We start from the raw sequence: 17,737 nt of genomic DNA, 5'->3' as shown, positions 1-17,737 counted from the left end.
GAGGGCGCATCGGTCATACACCCCTAAGGGCGGCTCTGTAAGGCTTTATTGGTTTGGCTACTGCTGGGATCAAGTCAGCATGGTGACTAAGGAGAGGTCCTTATTAAAATGCACAAAAATCCCTTTTTCTGTACCAAGTTTGATTTGCGCAGATACTCGCATGGCCATAATAGTCACACTATCATGTAACCCTAATAGAATTTTTCTCAACCAGTAGTCCAAGGAATCAGATCAGAATAGAACCGCGTGAGAGATCTCTCACCACCAAAAACCATCCATAAACAAATATTCTTTACTTACGTACTCAATCATAATAAAAAATTGTGGAACTCACTTCTAAGCTTTATCCTCATAAGTTCTATCGCCGAGTACCTCACTGATATAGAGTTCTTTCTCGTCCTGGCGTAAGTCCCGCAGGCGAATTCATAGAAATCATCGCAGGGATCGACATCGAAGTCTGCCATCGCCATCATGGATCCGGCTGAGAGGTACAATTAATTCATTTAGATTACGTATATTCAAGTTTACAATGATTTATTTGAAACTAAAGATTTAGTATAAGCTATACTAGATGAAGTTTGCTTCCGTACATGCGGCATGATAAATATGTATACGCCATACCTGTTCCAATACATTCTTTTGTAGTACAAAGTCTCGGGTTGGATTCTTCAGCATTCGGTGGACTATCGTCTGCAAGTGTAGAATTTTGAATGCAATATGATTTATATACAAATACTTTGATATATACGATACAATTATGCGATATTTTGGCGATCCTTTACATCGCCAATGGAGTGATGAGGTCTCATCTGTAGAAGATATGGTGTCTCCTACTCGAACTTTCATCAGGAGTCAACGATAAGAAGCAGTGCTTTGGATAGAACTCATACACGGTTTCCCAGAACTCTACCGCCAAAATTGGAAAGATTATAAAGCACGTCAAGACAAACAAGTTTTCCCAATGGAATCCATGGGCACTTATTGGGGAGAAACGTGCACTCTCCAACTCCAGGATTCGCCAAAATATGGCAACCTTGCTGACATAATGAGGAGCGACAGGGAAATTTCATACACTGTGTGGTAGGGGGGAAACATTTCTTCTCTCTCCTTCAGTCAGAGGCAAATTGTTCTTTTTTTTCTGATTTTGAGTGTGGGGACAATATTTTTCGCCTTTAATTCCAAAGTTTACTTAAGGGACCTTTTATTTTCTTATTTTTGGGGGCCAATTGCTTATAAACTGCACGTTAACATGCGCTTAAAATAAAAGTCATTTGCGATCCTGGATCCTATTGCAAAAATTGCTCGTCTTCATGTGTGCTATCGGACCCACCCGCTCCTCCCCCCACCATTATGTTTTCTGCTTCAAAAAGTCGCCAAAATATTCCAACCTTGCTCGCATCATAAGGAGCGACATAATTTCTTACTTCAAAGTCACAGGCAACCGCGGAAGAAAAACATGTCATCCCTTTTTATCGCTCAAACGGTATTATGTGAGTTTTGCGGGGGGAGGGGGGGGGGTGTTTTTCCTATCACTTCCTGGGTTATTTTAGGCGCTCTCTCCCGCCCCTCCCTTTTTTTTTTCGTTGCCAGTGACTTAAATTCTGTTTAAAAACGCTTTCTTTCAAACCGAGCACAACTTCGGTCCTATCGCCGCCGAGTGAGTTGTGCCGGAAATGTGAGTGAATGTACCGAACAGTCTGCGTGCATATCTAGTGTTGTGTCTGATTTTTCAGAGTTGTCATCATTTCAAATTGTGAGTGACGTGTAGTGATTGGATATTTGTACCGTTGTAAGGCCTGTTGCTCTCTGTGGGCAAGACTTTTCAACGGGGAGATCGACTCGCATTCATGACTCGAAGTTGGGAACCACAGAAAACCAACTTCAGCCGACCACCACTGTAGTGCCGGTGGGGTTCGAACTCAGGTCCTCGCTAAACAAAAAAGTGATTTACGATCATAGGTTCCACAGGGAAAATTGTTTGTCTTGAAGTGTACTATATCATTCCTTTCATTTTGGTGGTAGAGTTCTGGGACACCCTGTGTAATTCTTTCAAATTATAAAGACACGATCAGATTATCCCACCAGTCCCTTTGATCGCCGGAAGGGCCGCTTTGCTGGTGGGCTAAATGGGCAATGCACGAGGGGAAAACTGTTGGCTAACTTGTTGCCAGTACGGACAAGGTGGGGGGGGGGGGATTCATTTTTGTACATAATTTAATTATTTTATTGAGTACTCACCTCCGTGGGAGACGACACCCACAATAATGATTATCATTGATGTGAGAAGTAGAATCACGGACAGAGAAACCAAAGTCTTCTCCAGGTTTGTGCGCATGCGCCACCACTTGCTGCACATCCTGTTTAAAAAAGATGCGAGGAAAGAAAAATTGGAATTAATATGGTCTTACGGTACCGTGTCATAAAACAAAGACTCGCAAAATTGGTCTAAATGCATCTTTTATGCGGAGAAGTCGCTTGTCTCAAATCTTTATGAAGCGCGCGTGGGATGTTCTCGCTTGTCGCAGCTGATTCAGCTTGTGCAAACCACTTCTCCACTTCTTTTTAGCGAATTAAGATGTAATAATTTTTACCGAGAGTATGTGTAGATAAAGCCAGAGTAACTAACGTATTCGAATCAGGGTCGCAACTGCAATGGTTATGGGCTGTTAGAAACAAAGAAAAAACTCCCCGAAACTAGATGGAAATGCATTTGAGTTGTTTTGGAAGCTGGAAGACTTGGGTTGTTTTTTGGTTTTTTTTACTCATGTAAAAATCGACATTCGGCTTGATTTGATCTACTTTCGTCAACCAAGGACAGACCCATAACCAACTGGTAGGTGTTATCCACTTCCATATATCTGGTTAGAGCACCGAAACTTGGTTTAATTTATGTAAACCAGGGGTTCTTAACCTTTTTTAGCCGTGACCCATGAGACTGTTTTTCAAAATTAGTGAAACCAGTGTTGCAGTAAGTGCATTTATAAGGACTGTACGAGATTTGTAAGACCCATCTCGGAAGCCGCTGCTAATCAGGTTTGGGTCGCGCGTAGCCCATAATTCAAGAATCCCTGACTAAGTGAATTTTTACAGCCCATCGTTTCTGAATCAGTGTTCCAATGACTTGTTCCTGTGTTATTGTTGAAACTCATCGTTTCTGTTTCATTGTTGAAACTCATCGCTTCTGTTTCATTGTTGAAATTCATCGTTTCTGTTTCATTGTTGAAATTCATCGTTTCTGTTTCATTGTTGAAATTCATCGTTTCTGTTTCATTGTTGAAATTCATCGTTTCTGTTTCATTGTTGAAATTCATCGTTTCTGTTTCATTGTTGAAATTCATCGTTTGGACGCATGGTTTTCTCGGTCATCGTTTAAATCCTTCTTTTCCGGATCATCGTTTAAATCTATCGTTTCTGTGTCAACGTTTGGGTGATCTCTAAATGTGATCTCTAAATGTTTCGCGGATCCAAGTGATCTGCAAATGCGTCCGGGCCGCTTAAATGCTCTAGAAATGTGTCACAGGCCACTTAAGTGCTCTGGAACTGCGCCGCGCGTCACTCAAATGATCTGTGAATGAGCCACGGGCCTACTTGAGTGATCTGAAAATGTACCACGGACCGCTTGAATGATCTGGAATCCTGCGATCTGTAAATGTGCCGCTTAGTTAATTTTTACAAAATTTGAGATGGCGGGCCACATTAGATAACTCCCGAGGGTTACATTTGAACCGCGGGCCATGAATTTAGCATATCTGTCTTAGAGGATGAGTCGCAATGAATTTCTTGAAGAGAAGTTTTGAGTTCTTAGCCTTGATATTTTTCAGAAATTGATTATATCAACATGGTGTATAAAGGTAATTTTCTTCCGAAATTTCATAATTCGCTCTTTAAATATTGTTTTGATCGTCGAGGGGGGGGGACATAGTAGGCTCGTGGACCCCCCCCCCCCCGCTCCCCCTCCGTACGTCTTACGTCTCTGATACCAATATGCGTTAGGAGGTAGGGCAGAGCTGACGAAATTTTGCTGACAAGGGGGGCGTCAAAAATGTCTAAAATTCCGTTGACATAATACTTGAACATTCCTTTAGACAAAATATTGTATTTTCGTATTATTGCGATAGTTGCATATCTCATGCGGTGACGTTATAGAGAAGGACTGGTTTTTTCTACGGAATTAAGTAAGTACATACTCCAAAATTAGTTAAAGCCACTCGTTTGTTGAGCAGGTACAGAAAATAGTTGAATAATTTTCAAATTAGAAATATGGCTCTAGAATCATTGGTTCGCCAGTAATTTGCGGACAAGTGTTCAAGGCATCAACCTATAGGAAACGTAAGTGCGCTCAGAGAACTCAGACGTCGGCATCTGACGATCCTCTGGATTACATTAAAAATTCCTAAAACACTAATGATCCTTATCACAGTATAAGCACGAAAAAAATTTAATTTCACATTTTACTCTCTCTCTCTCACGATTAACGTTTTCACGAAAATAACTGCGGTAGTGTCCGACACTGCCTGTCCTTTTTAAATTAAACGTTTCTGAATAATTTTTGAAATTCATCGCTTCTCAATCATTTTTTTGAATTCGTCGTTTTTCGGAATAATTTTTTTGAATTCATCGTTTTTTTCGGAATAATTTTTTTGAATTCATCGTTTTCCTGAATAATTTTTGAAATTCATCGTTTTCCTGAATAATTTTTGAAATTCGTCGTTTTCCTGAATAATTTTTGAAATTCATCGTTTTTCTGAATAATTTTTGAAATTCATCGCTTCTCAATCATTTTTTTGAATTCGTCGTTTTTCGGAATAATTTTTTTGAATTCATCGTTTTTTTCTGAATAATTTTTTTGAATTCATCGTTTTCCTGAATAATTTTTGAAATTCGTCGTTTTCCTGAATAATTTTTGAAATTCATCGTTTTTCTGAATAATTTTTGAAATTCACCGTTTTCCTGAATAATTTTTGAAATTCATCGTTTTTCTGAATAATTTTTGAAATTCATCGTTTTTCTGAATAATTTTTGAAATTCATCGCTTTTCAGTCATTTTTTTCAATTCATCGCTTCTCAATCACTTTTTTTTTTAATTTGCGTTCCTAAATCATTAATTCCTTAATTTCATCGCTTCTCAATCATTTTTTTTTTAATTTGCGTTCCTAAATCATTAATTCCTAAATTTCATCGTTTCATAATCTTTTTTTAATTCATAGCGATTCTGAATCATTTTTTGAATTCATCGTTTTCACCATTTTGAGACACTTTCTATTAAAAAATATAATAAAAGTCTCACTCCAGTACCAAAGTGCTAAAGAAGGTTGTTGGATATCTTGACCCTTACACCGGCAATAACGAGACATCTCGCCTATCTGTGTTTTTTATTTCGGCAATTACGAGATATCTCGCGTCCTTAAAGTTCTCTTTCTGCGGCAATGCAGAGCCCCAGATAGCTCTGTATAGAGGGCTTTGTTTGAAAATATGTCCCTCCCCCCAACCTGTCATATGAACTGCCAGTGGGGGGGAGTCGGCTTTTGTCCAAAGCTTGACTACATGGTTTGAAATGGTTCTTTGTTTACAAATGATTGTGAAATTCCGACAAATAAAAGAAGCGTTTAAATAGTGAAAGTACATGATTATTGAACAGATACAAAATTAAAATTATAAAAGTTTATGCGCTGAATTTTCACATCTTTTGGAAAAACTGATCAATCGATATTTGGTTTGGGTTTTCTGAGTATTCCAACCCCCTTCTAACATTTGCTGCATGCGGTCCGCGGGCTAGCTATTGGTCACCCCTGGTATATATCATTGACTGAATATCTCCCGATAATTTTCGGCAATTTTTCGCTCCATTCTTCGCACACTTCATCACTGACACCAGCATATTCAACGCACAATCTCTTAAATATAATTTCGTAACACACACGAAAACGATCCAACCAACCATTTGAAGTTGGAGTCCGCGTTCTTCTACTGTTTCTCGATCTTCTTGCAGAATCGGGTCAGAAACATGTAAATTCTTGATTTTTTGTTGAAACAAATCAATTCTACGCAACTGCAACAAGTTCTTTTGTCTGCGAAAATTTATTTTTCCTAGCTTGCTTTGCGTTTTTTCGCAATTTTTCTTGCCAATATTTCTTTTGCTTCAAAATTGATCATATTTGTGTTCATATCGCGCGACATTGTGTTCATTTGCAAGAACATGAACTCTCATTTGCGTTTTTTTCCCTCTCTCTCACTGTATTCGATGACCTCATTTTTTTCCTCTTCGGGATCTTTTCTCTTAATCAGGGCCGCAACTAGGGGGTGCAGGCGGGTCTGGTGCCCCGGACACCGGAGTTGCGGCCCTGCTCTTAATGGTAGAAAGCGAGGATTTGCACTAGTAAAAGCCAAATACTGTGTTCCTTATTATTCATTATAAACTTGCAATGTATCATCCAGTATGGGTTTCTAGACCCCTTGACTGATTTTTTTGTTTCATCTTGTATTTATGTAAAAAATTAAAACAATAAACAAAAACAAATTAAACTGCGTGAAATCAGGAAAAATGTACGAGCTCAACCAGCAAACTGGCATCAGAGTTGTCAAACATAAACAAAAATCCAAGCAAAAGTTTCACTGAAAAGTAGCCACACAAAAGATGAAATATTAGAATTTGTGCTACTATCTAGTGAGCATAATTTGAACCGAAATTGTGCAAAGATTGGCTTACTTACAGGGGTTTTAGTCCAACGCAACGAATGACGAAAATAGTGCCCGTGGCTGTATCTGAGGGTAACCGTTAAGCAGGGGTTCGAAATACAAAATTTAAATAGGCTTTTCACCAGGATATTTTTATTTGGCCGTAAAACAGGGGTGACCGTTAAGAGGGGGTTTTACTGCATACGTACAGTATAAATAATTGAAAAAGATAGAGTATTTCTCTTTATTTTTTTGTATTATTCTTTGAGTTGGAGGGGAATATTATATATCGATTTCTGAAATATATATTATATCGGAAGAAAGTAATCTTCCAATCTTCCGGAAAAAAAAGTAGCATTCTTCAGAGGGTTTAGTGATTTCCGCTGTGGCAATTATAATGCGGATCAGGGAAATTTTAAAAACCGCTTAAAGGGTTAAACCTGATTAAGATTTTTTTTCAGCCGATCAAGAAAAATACCCAGAATTTCTTATAGCAACAAATACATCCATGCAATCCGATAGCCACCGTATCAGAGAATATTCCAACAAATTACTGCATCTCTCTGTGATTCAACGGATATTGCTATAAAGGCCATCTTTATGACGCCAACAATCCAATAACTTCACGTTGGCAAAGTTGTAACATCACAGAATCACAGTAAATTATAGCGGAAGGAGAAAAAAAAATTAATAAATAAATTGCATTCGAGCCGTGTTTGTTTTGAACGATAACTATCCCAAGAAGACGGTGCATAAGCACAATTCGGGGTTTATCGTTGTTGTAATAATAATAATAACAATAAAAGAATAAAGCGCTTATCACACATCTCGTGGCTTGGATATTCCAGGGACATCGTGATTTTGGACGCCGCAATCGCGGAAATATATATTTATGTAAATCATTTATTCTCGTGCGAAAAGAAACGTTGACAAGTTGAAGTAGAAAAAAGTTAAAAGAAACAAACGCTTGTCGTTGGAACGGAAGCAAGAATAATAAATAATAATCAGGCGGGAAGAAGAAGCCAAGGTTTATGTTTATTTTTGTGTGTGGATGAAGTATGTATATCGTCGTGTCTGGTAGATCAAGAGTCATAGAAAGAACAACCAGCCAAATAACTGGGCTCTTTACTACGCGAACGAAATAGTAATCAATCAATCGTCATCGAACATATGTAAATTAAAATAAATATCCAACTAACTTTCAAAGAGATACCGAGATTGGATATCAGATGGAAAGAAAGGAAAGAGCCTGTCTCTGAGTTGGATTTTGAAGATGTGGTAGCAGTAAATAAAAATTGAAATGGTGAAGTGTCTAACCCTTTACGGCACACTACCCTTTAAAGTTGGAATTTCAACTAAAAAAAGTTGAAGGCTGTCTACTTAGTCCTAAAGGAGTACGCAGGTACAATTTTGTAATCACAAATAAGAAATGTACAAAATTTCTTGTAAATACGAGGATTTTTAAATAACGCGTCGCAGCTGAAGATCATGGATTGCTTTGTTTGGTGGTGTCTTCTATGATTGTAAAGGTTATCTTTAGCCTGGGTATCTTTTGGTTTGACGGCCTGATACAGTGAGCCTTTTCACTATACGAACGTACTGTATTGTTCCGGATAATGTCTCTAACAAATCCTTGAAATGAGCGGAGGAAAAAATGCAGGACGTCACAGATTTATTGCACGGAACAACTATTAACACGTATTTACATAGAAGAGTTTTTAGAAGACACCAACGAATAAGGCAAATACACGCAGCATACACGCACGTAAGGCAATTACAAGCAGCGATTCGATGGAACGAGACCTACAAATAGCGAAAGTGAGCTACAGATAAGGTTTTGTCTTCCCGATACCAACAACTTCCCTACCATTTTAACAACTGGACTAGTTCCGCAAAAGCAGCGCCACTTTATAAGAACAGGAGGAGCTTCGAGATTGTTCTACCATCTTTTCGGAACATCTTTACATTTCTCCTTTGGCATCATATATTGCCGAATCGGAGCTGTCACCAAGCGTGCCAAGTTTATTGTTAATTTGTCGAGATTTACTGAGATATGCGCCACCGATTATTTACAAGTGAAAGATGGCATAACAAATGATAAATAATCACTATTTACATAATTTTTGTAACAGTATCATCATCAAGGAAACATATTTTCTGGATATTGTGCCGAGGTGAACTCGGAAAGAAGTAATCTTGTCTCCACCGGGACTCGAATCAAGGCGCTCTTGCAAATCGAGCAAGCATGCTACACCACTGGAGACATGACCGCCTTTTTCATTTCACGCAATGGGAAAAAAACCGTCTATCTCTCTCTATCGTCCCACTTGCGGGCCATTTGCTAAAGTTAAGAGAGACTACTAAATGCTTCTACTTCAGCGCCTCACGCCATAGTGTGTGAAATAAGGAAGGCTGGGTCGTCAGGGTCGTGTCTCCAGTGGTGTAGATGGCAGCATGCTTGCCTTGCAAGAGCGCCTGGATTCGAGTCCCGGCGTAGACCAGATGACTTTTCTTTCCGAGTTCACCTCGGCACAATATCCATAAAATATAAGTTTTCTTGATATTTTGAGCTGTGAAAATTTTTTTCTATCCCTCTGGGCTGTATAATGTTCACAAATTGTATAAACAGTGGAACCTCCCATTTCCACGGACACTCCCCGTTAGCGGACAACATTTTCCGTCCGTTTCATTTTTCGTTAATGAGCTTCGAAATTCCATTTCGCCAAAAGCTCTGCCCCTCGTGTGATGTTTTCTTGCTCGTAGTAACCATTCACCGGCATGCTAATGCCACTTGTGTTATTAAGAATGTAGGGACTGTAATTACGCGTTCCGGATAGTTTTTCTCACGAGCCCTTGAAATAAGTAGAGGATGAAACAGAATGCAAGACGTCACAGATTTATACACAGAACAGCTATTACAAACAGATATCTTGGCGGAACATGACCTAAAAATAGCGAGAGCGATCAGCAGATCAGACCTTGTCTTTCGATACAATTTTTCAACTCCAAAGTTCTGGAAAAGTGGCGCCACATATATATATATATATATATAAGCACAAGCATCTTTCTAGAATGGTCTTAACGATTCGAGTGAAAACTTTTCATTTCTGGTTTGGCATCAGGTTGAAGCTGTTGCCAAATGAGCCTAGTTTGTCGTAATTTCGAGGATGGTTTTCAACAAAGAAAAAAACCGCTACCGATTATTTACAGGTAAAAAATGACATAAACGATGATTATTTACATAATTTTAGTAAATGATAAAAATCGCCAAAAATGGTAGCAAGTAGTTTTATTGCGTTTATTCTCTTCATGCAGATAAAAGTCGTAATGAGGAAGTAGTCACACAAATTGAGAGACAAAGTTGAAAATTTTACCTTTCCCATTATTTACAATTATAATGCGTATATCAAGAATAAAGGTTGATGTTGTTACTCCCCTAATCCGAATTAAAAATTATTATAATTATATTATTATAATTATTATAAGTGTGAGAAATTTCTGTATATTTGTTTGAACCATTCGTTCCAGATGCACGCAGTGACAAAACTGTTTATTTCGAAAAAAAATGGGTTCTCAAATAATTTGTGAATATGTAACGATTCATTATCAGAATTTCAAACCCATCAGAAATAGCAAACCGATCATTTTCTTATCATTTCTATACGGTAAAACCCATCTTAACGGACACCCCTCAGATGCGATCACCCCTCTTTTACGGATAAATAAAAATTTCCCCTCGTATCATAAAAGTATGAATTTCAAACCCCTGATTATAGCTCATCCCTCTTTTACGGACGAATTTTTTTTTTTGTCCCGTCGGTGTCCGCAAAAGAGAGGTTTTACTGTATATATTTTTTTATTATCATGCGTATATATATATTGTTTCTAGTTTTTGTAATAGCATTTCTAATATGACATCCATATTTGCTATGGGCATCTTTTTCTCAGCCATCTCGTTGGGCATTTTGCCTGTTGTGGCGTTGTACAGTATTTGTATTTATTTGAAATCTGATTATTTATAATTTCTTTCCGAGTTCACCTCGGCATTAATATGCAGAAAATGCCTGTTTTAATTTGTTTGCTGTTTTTATCTGTTTTGTTGACTTTTAATACGGTGAGATTTACATTCATCTTAAAAATCTGATGTTTCGTTGGGTGACAAGCTACCTCCAAAAGTCGTTTTGGTTCATAACTTTTGGAAGGCAATAATGGAAAGAAAGGGGAAGGGGTAGAAAAAAAAATAAGAAGGGCCAAGAGGGGCTCGGTTGTGCGTAAATGTCTTTAAATTCCACTTGTGTGTGAGCAATCCGCGACGCAGTGAGATCCCATTTATAAGTCTCACACTTACATGACTTTCACATTTACGAAACGTTTGACTCCGGTCACGATTCAATTCTAGAATTTTCAACTATAAATATTTATAGAATTTATGCGACGCACAATTTCAATTATTTCACATTTTTACTTCGACTCGAACCCCAAATCTTTGGACATCATAACTAAATACAGTAAAACTCCTCTTAAAGGACACCCCTCAGATGACCCCTCTTTAACGGCCACATAATAATTTCCCCGTGTATAATAAAAGTATGCATTTGGAATTCCTAATTAACGGTCACCCCTCTTTTGCGGATGAATTTTTTTTTTTGTCCAACCGGTGTCTACAAAAGAGAGGTTTTGCTGTATCAAATCCGCGCAGTTTTTGCAGATTGTGAAATTGTGAAAACGTGTCGGTGAACTAGTTTTTCATGCGTATTATCAACGCAAAAACCATAAACTTTAGGTTGACAGATACGAACAGACGCATTGAGCCGGTTATGCACATTTTAAACTGAACACTTACGTGGGAATTTATTGCACTTTTTTGGGAAATCTGCAGACGCAGCGTCTCAAATAAAAGGCTCTAAACTGCTTGAAATGTGGCCACATACGCCCCTTTTAGAATATTTTTTCCTCTAATGTTCAGAGCATTGCTCTTGCAGGCTAGGAACAGTTCATTGAAATTATTTGGGATGCTACAGACCTGTTAATAAATAGGAAGCATGTACACAACATCGGTTAACTTTTAAGGGGGACAAGGGACGTTCAAATGAAAATTTCTCTTATTACTGTATATTTCTTGCTAAAAATGCTTTAACGACATTTCGATATCGATATAATAACAGTTTCAGATCTTGATTTTATTTTCATGATAGTTTTGGCAAAAAAATTGAAAATGATGAAAAATTTGCAATTTACGCTACAGAAACAGGTTTATATTTTTTTCTTCATCAATAGTTTCTCATAATATAAAATGAATTCAACAAATCATTGTTATATGCCTACAGGGTAAAAAAAAAGAAGAGAAATTGATGCTTTCCAATGAAATTTGAAACGCAGAGAGACAAAAAATGACCGTTCCAGTTTGGCGCCTTTTGGTGTCTAAATAAGACACCAAGCTTGTTGAAACACATATTTTTTTAAATGAGAGACCTGAAATTGTTATTATATTGCTGCTGAAATATATACACGGTGATCAGCGAATAAGCCCTTATTTCAAAATTAAATATCTCTACAACAAAGATCATTAGAATTATGCGGTAAACGGTGCGTTTATTAGCAAAACTGTAAGAATGTTGTACAGAAATTTCGAAAATTTAGTTTTTTTTTAATTTTTTAAAATTAAAAAAAAAAAACTGGAGATTTTGTGGTTCCGAAAATCCTCATTTGTGTGAAGAGAAACCACTGCATTCGCCTAAAGTTACTGCATGGGCTGCGGTATGCGCCATGTGTGCTGACAAATTGTTCCAAAATTATAACATAACGTTCAGTAGTAATCGTTTCTCGCACGAAGAAGGGGCCTATAATGCCTCTGGCGCATACCGCAGCCCATGCAGTAACTTTAGGCGAATGCAGTGGTTTCTCTTCACACAAATGAGGATTTTCGGAACCCCAAAATTTCCAGTTTTGTTTTGTTTTTTTTAAATTTTAAAAAATTAAAAAAAAAAAAAATTTTCGAAAGTTCTGTACAACATTCTTACAGTTTTGCTAATAAACGTACCGTTTACCGCATAATTCTATTGATCTTTGTTTTAGAGATATTTAATTTTGAAATAAGGGCTTATTCGCTGATCACCCTGTGTCATTATAGCATTTTTAGCAAGAAATATACAGTAATAAGAAATTTTCATTTTTTGAACGTTCCTTGTCCCCTTAATAGTTGCTGGTTCATTCTTAGAGGAAATCTCAATACATTATCTGCTTTGATTAGATATAGAAACCAATCAGCTAACCAAACGACGGTAAGACATTCTTAAATATGTTTAAAATTACGTTTTTCACGTTAATTGTCGCTTTAAACGGGAAATATTAATGGGAATTAAATGAGTTGGGACTACGAAAATAAGTCGTGCAATGCCGGAAAACGTTGTAAGTGGGATCGACTGTATATTGGGGAGGGGGGGGGGGGGGTAATTTCAAAGAAGCTTCAGTTGTGAATTTCGAACAAATGATACAGAAACATTGAATCTTAAGCAATCACCTACAAGAGATGGGTTCGAAAGATGATCGTATAGAACCGATGGCTTTTTAAAAAATGAGAAACAAACAAAAAAATGAACGAGAAACGATAGATTTTAAACAATGATCCCGAAACGATGGATTTCAAACTGTAAAGAAGAAACGGAGATTACAAAAAATGAAGAAGACACTATGGATTTTAAACAATGAATCCGAAACAGTGTATTTTAAACAATGAACCCGAAACAATGTATTTTGAACAATGATCCCAAAACTGATTTTAAACGATGATCGATCCCGAAGAGATGTATTTTGAACAATGATCCAGAATGATTGATTTTGAACAATAAAAAGCAACGAAGATTTAACAAATGAACAAGAAACGGTAGATTGCAAACAATGATCCCGAAACGGTAGATTGCAAACAATGATCCCGAAACGGTAGATTGCAGACAATGATCCCGAAACGGTAGATTGCAAACAATGATCCCGAAACGATGTATTTCAAATAATGATCCAGAAACGATGAATTTTAAACAATGAAAACGAAACGATGAATTTTAAACAATGAAAAAGAAACGATGAATTTTAAACAATGAAAAAGAAACGATGAATTTTAGACAATGAAAAAGAAACGATGAATTTTAAACAATGAAAAAGAAACGATGAATTTTAAACAATGAAAAAGAAACGACGAATTTTAAACAATGAAAAAGAAACGATGAATTTTAGACAATGAAAAAGAAACGAAGATTTTAACAGAGAAATGTAACGAAGATTTTAACAAAGAAACGAAGATTTTAACTTCAAAAAATCTTTTCTTGCAGTCTAATAATACTCACATTCCAGGATCATTCCTATGTCCTCAATTTTTTAACACGGCCTACTTGAATTATCTGAAAAAATGCCACGGGCCGCTTAAATGCTGTGGAATTGTGCCACGGGTCACTTAAGCGATATGTAAATGTTCCCCTTAGGTAGTTTTTACAAAATTAGGTTTAAGGGGGCAGGCCACATCAGATAACCCCGAGGGTCACATTTGGTCCGCGGGCCTAGGGTTTATCACATATTGTTTAGAGCAGTGTTTCTCAACCGCTGGGCCGCGGCCCGATACTGGGCCCTGATATTCTGTGAGTGATTCATCGTTTAATTTTTCCCCATTCATTTCCCATTAGTCGTGCTTATGCCCGGGCCTTCCACTGGAAAAAAAAAAATACTCAACCGGGCCGCGAGCTTGCAAAGCTTGAGAACCACTGGTTTAGAGGGTGGGTCGCAATGAATTTCTTAGAAAGAAATTTTGGAGTTCTCCAAATAGCATTGAAATTAACAGAAATTGATTATAATAGCATATATATAAAGGTATTTTCTTCCGAAATTGTAATTTTTTTAAAAATATTTTTTTTTGCATAAAAAAATTAATTTTCCATCGTCGTTGGGGGGGGGGAGGCACCCCTATGCGCTTCCCCCCCCCTTCCCCGCCACGGCATACGTGTCTGATCCCACCAATATGCGTTAGGAAATAAAATTTAAAATAAGAAAATTAAGATTTTTTCAAAATAATAGAGATATTAACATTTTAAGACCATTAAATTTCCTATGATAAAATTTCAAATTTTTTTTGAAATAGCAAAAAAATGAAAATTTCTCCCAAAAAAAAAAGAAAATTGAAAAATTTTTAAATCCAGAATCAAAAAATATGTAACAATTACAAATTTGAAAAAAATCAAAAATATTAATTTAAAAAAAATTTCAGATTTCGTTTTTATTTCTTAATTTTCCATTTAAAGATTTAAAAAATCTAAAAATTTAAAAAATTTACAAATTATAAAAATAAAATTTCTAAATATTGCTGAAAAATAAAAAAATTCAAAATCAAAAAACATTCCGAATTTTAATTTTTTTTTTTTAATCCTTTCTAAGAATTTGCGGAAAAATACAATACCGTATTTCTGAAAAAATGAGAAAAAAAAAATTCAATATGTGGGCCACGATAGTGCCAAGTCGAGCAAAACAAGCCCGGCCGCAACATCCTTTTCTGGAAGCAACTTGGGTACTTTTGAGACCCTCGTATCTCCGTATTAAAGTTGCTCAGAGGCTTGAAGGATTAGGTTTTCTGAACATTGTTCAGCGGTGGTCAAAAAATCGAATAGAATGCTTGGTCTCATTTTCAAAAAAGTCTCTTCGCGTTCTCCTAAAGTCATTCTTCCGCTTTTTGGAGGCTTAGTTCTTCCTGGACTGGAGTATGCTGTAGGGTTTTGGAGACCATACCTACAGAGTAACATGGACTTGGTTGAAGGGGTGCAGGGAAGAGCTACGCGTGTCCTTATTGGCACACAGGGCTTGGGTTATGAAGAGAGACTTCATTTTTTGAATATGTTTACATTGGATGAACGCAGGTGTCGAGGAGATATGATCGAAGTGTTCAAAATTTTCAATGGGATGGATAGGATGGACCATGAACTTTTAGTACACCGCCAATCGACTGCTTTTACGGGGGACACCGGTATAGATTGGTGAGGGACAATGCAGGATTGTGGTGTCACAGGGAATTTTTCTCTAATGGGGTTGTTAACGGGCGGAGTGGCTTACCCCCGGAGGTAGTAAATTGTAACACGATTGGCGCGTTCGGAGGGAAATACGATGGGCATGTTGGGGTAAATCGAGAGGCTATCCATACTTAGAATAAGACAACCATAAGTACTCTTTATGGGCATTGTATAACATTTTATCTTGTGTATATATTGTTTATAATTTTTGTTATTTGCATTTTTGATTGGGTTGCTGTATTTTTGAAATATATGACATCCATATTTTTATGGGCATCTTTTTCTCCGCCACCTCGTTGGGCGTTTTGCCGGTTGTGGCGTTGTTTTTGTATTTGTATTTGTATTTGAAACTTGTCATATCTAGAGTATTATACAAATTCAATCTCAAACCTCTGAATTTCACTTTTTTGTCATTTGCAGTTCTTGAAAATTTGAACTCAAAGTTTCGTTATTTTGACACTGACACGCACTCACTCACCGATCATCAGAAATCCCAGGCACACGAGAATGTGTCGGCCGTGGTTAAGTTTTATTATTCACGCCATTAATCAAATTCCATCAAATAAGGTTTATGTTAGGATATCTGCATTTATATACAGCGTTGAGAGACTTAATTTTACATAACACGGTAAGGTGTAATATGTGCTGCGTAATTGCCAAGTCCCAAAATGTTCTTCAACTGAAGGTGTGTAGCTTGGGAGTGATTTGTGAATCAAAGTGTCACAGTTAATAACAGCATTTGACTTGGCTCTACATCAGATATCACAACTTTTTAACGGGTAAAGAATTTCGAGACTTGGCTTCATTTTCTACATGAAATGTTTTCAATGGGATATATGCTTTATTTACCCTTTATCTACATTACGAAAAATAAGAGAATATGATGATAATAAAAAAAATAAAATATAAATGTGCAATAATAATAATAATAATAAATTGACATAAAAACAGATATTTGTCCCTAATTTCTGTTACGAAAGAATTCCTTAATTGGAAATAATTTTTTTCTTCCAAAATTACAAACATACAAAATTTCTGAAAAAAAAAATGAAATAAAATATTTAGTAGAATAAAAGAAATTTAATGAGTAAATGCAAACGAGAAAAATCATTTTTTTTTATAAATTTCAGGAGAAATCAATGCCCAATGCTAATATTAAACAGAATTCTAATGAATTCCTGTATTCATTAACAAAATTAATAACAAAATAATGAATGAATGACGAAATAATGAACCAAATAATGTACAAAAACAACATAATATCGAAAAATTGTCATTTTTATTGCCAAAACCAATAATTGCGATATTTTTCATCATCATTATTCCTGGAAGTCATAGAGTTCAGTGTTTTGATTACTCAATATAGAGAGAATTTTATTTATGAATTGTTATTATAAAATTTTTTCTTCTATCTGATTAATAAAATATTAATTAATTCTTCCATTAATGATTTTAATTATCATCAATTTTTTTATTATTCTTTTTTCGAGAGTGTCCTAAGCATCAGGCTCAAAATTACGCATCGTCTAAGGAAGGCAGGGTCATGTCTTCAGTGGTGTAGATCAGTTTTTGTCAACCGACGGGCCATGACGTCAGTCAAACCAGACCGTGAGTAGTTCACCGTTTCATTTTTACCCATTCATTTCACATTTAGTCGTGTGTATGATTGGCCTTCCACTCAAAAAAAAAAACGAAACCAACCGGGCCGTGGGCTTCCAAAGGTTGAGAGCCACTGGTGTACTAGATAGTAGCATGCTTGCCCGGTTTGCAATATCCAGGAAATATCAATTTCCTTGATATATTGTGCTGAGAAAAAGTTTTCAATAACTAATAAATTTTTCATTCTTTTGAAAGACATGAAACAAGAAAATTTCCATTGAAAGAACTAAACTTTGTAGGGGATTGTGGGTCTAAATCAGTGGTTCTTAACTTCTTTTCCATCCCGCACCCCGAGTGCAATACGACTTACCTTCCCGCACCACACCCCCTTGGATAATTGTCAGTTAGTTTTCAATTGC

The 17,737-nt window shown here is 36.6% G+C and overlaps 1 protein-coding gene across 1 annotated transcript in view; it reads right to left on the bottom strand.

Annotated features, from left to right (window-relative positions):
- LOC149085747 (neprilysin-1-like) overlaps positions 1 to 17,737 on the bottom strand; it is a 107,622-nt gene that overhangs the window by 80,164 nt on the left and 9,721 nt on the right. Inside the window, exons 2-4 of the mRNA XM_089232142.1 lie at positions 2,239 to 2,357; positions 622 to 690; positions 335 to 481 (exon numbers count right to left, since the gene is read on the bottom strand). Coding sequence (XP_089088268.1) covers positions 335 to 481; positions 622 to 690; positions 2,239 to 2,357 — 335 coding nt within the window. The remainder of the gene's footprint in view (positions 1 to 334; positions 482 to 621; positions 691 to 2,238; positions 2,358 to 17,737) is intronic.

Source organism: Pholcus phalangioides, unplaced genomic scaffold, assembly GCF_987345545.1.
Source record: "Pholcus phalangioides strain wild (caught in Gottingen) unplaced genomic scaffold, Ppha-v1.0 ptg000005l_1, whole genome shotgun sequence".
In the NCBI taxonomy this organism is placed as follows: Eukaryota; Metazoa; Arthropoda; class Arachnida; order Araneae; family Pholcidae; genus Pholcus; species Pholcus phalangioides.
This window is presented reverse-complemented; position numbering and strand designations above follow the sequence as displayed.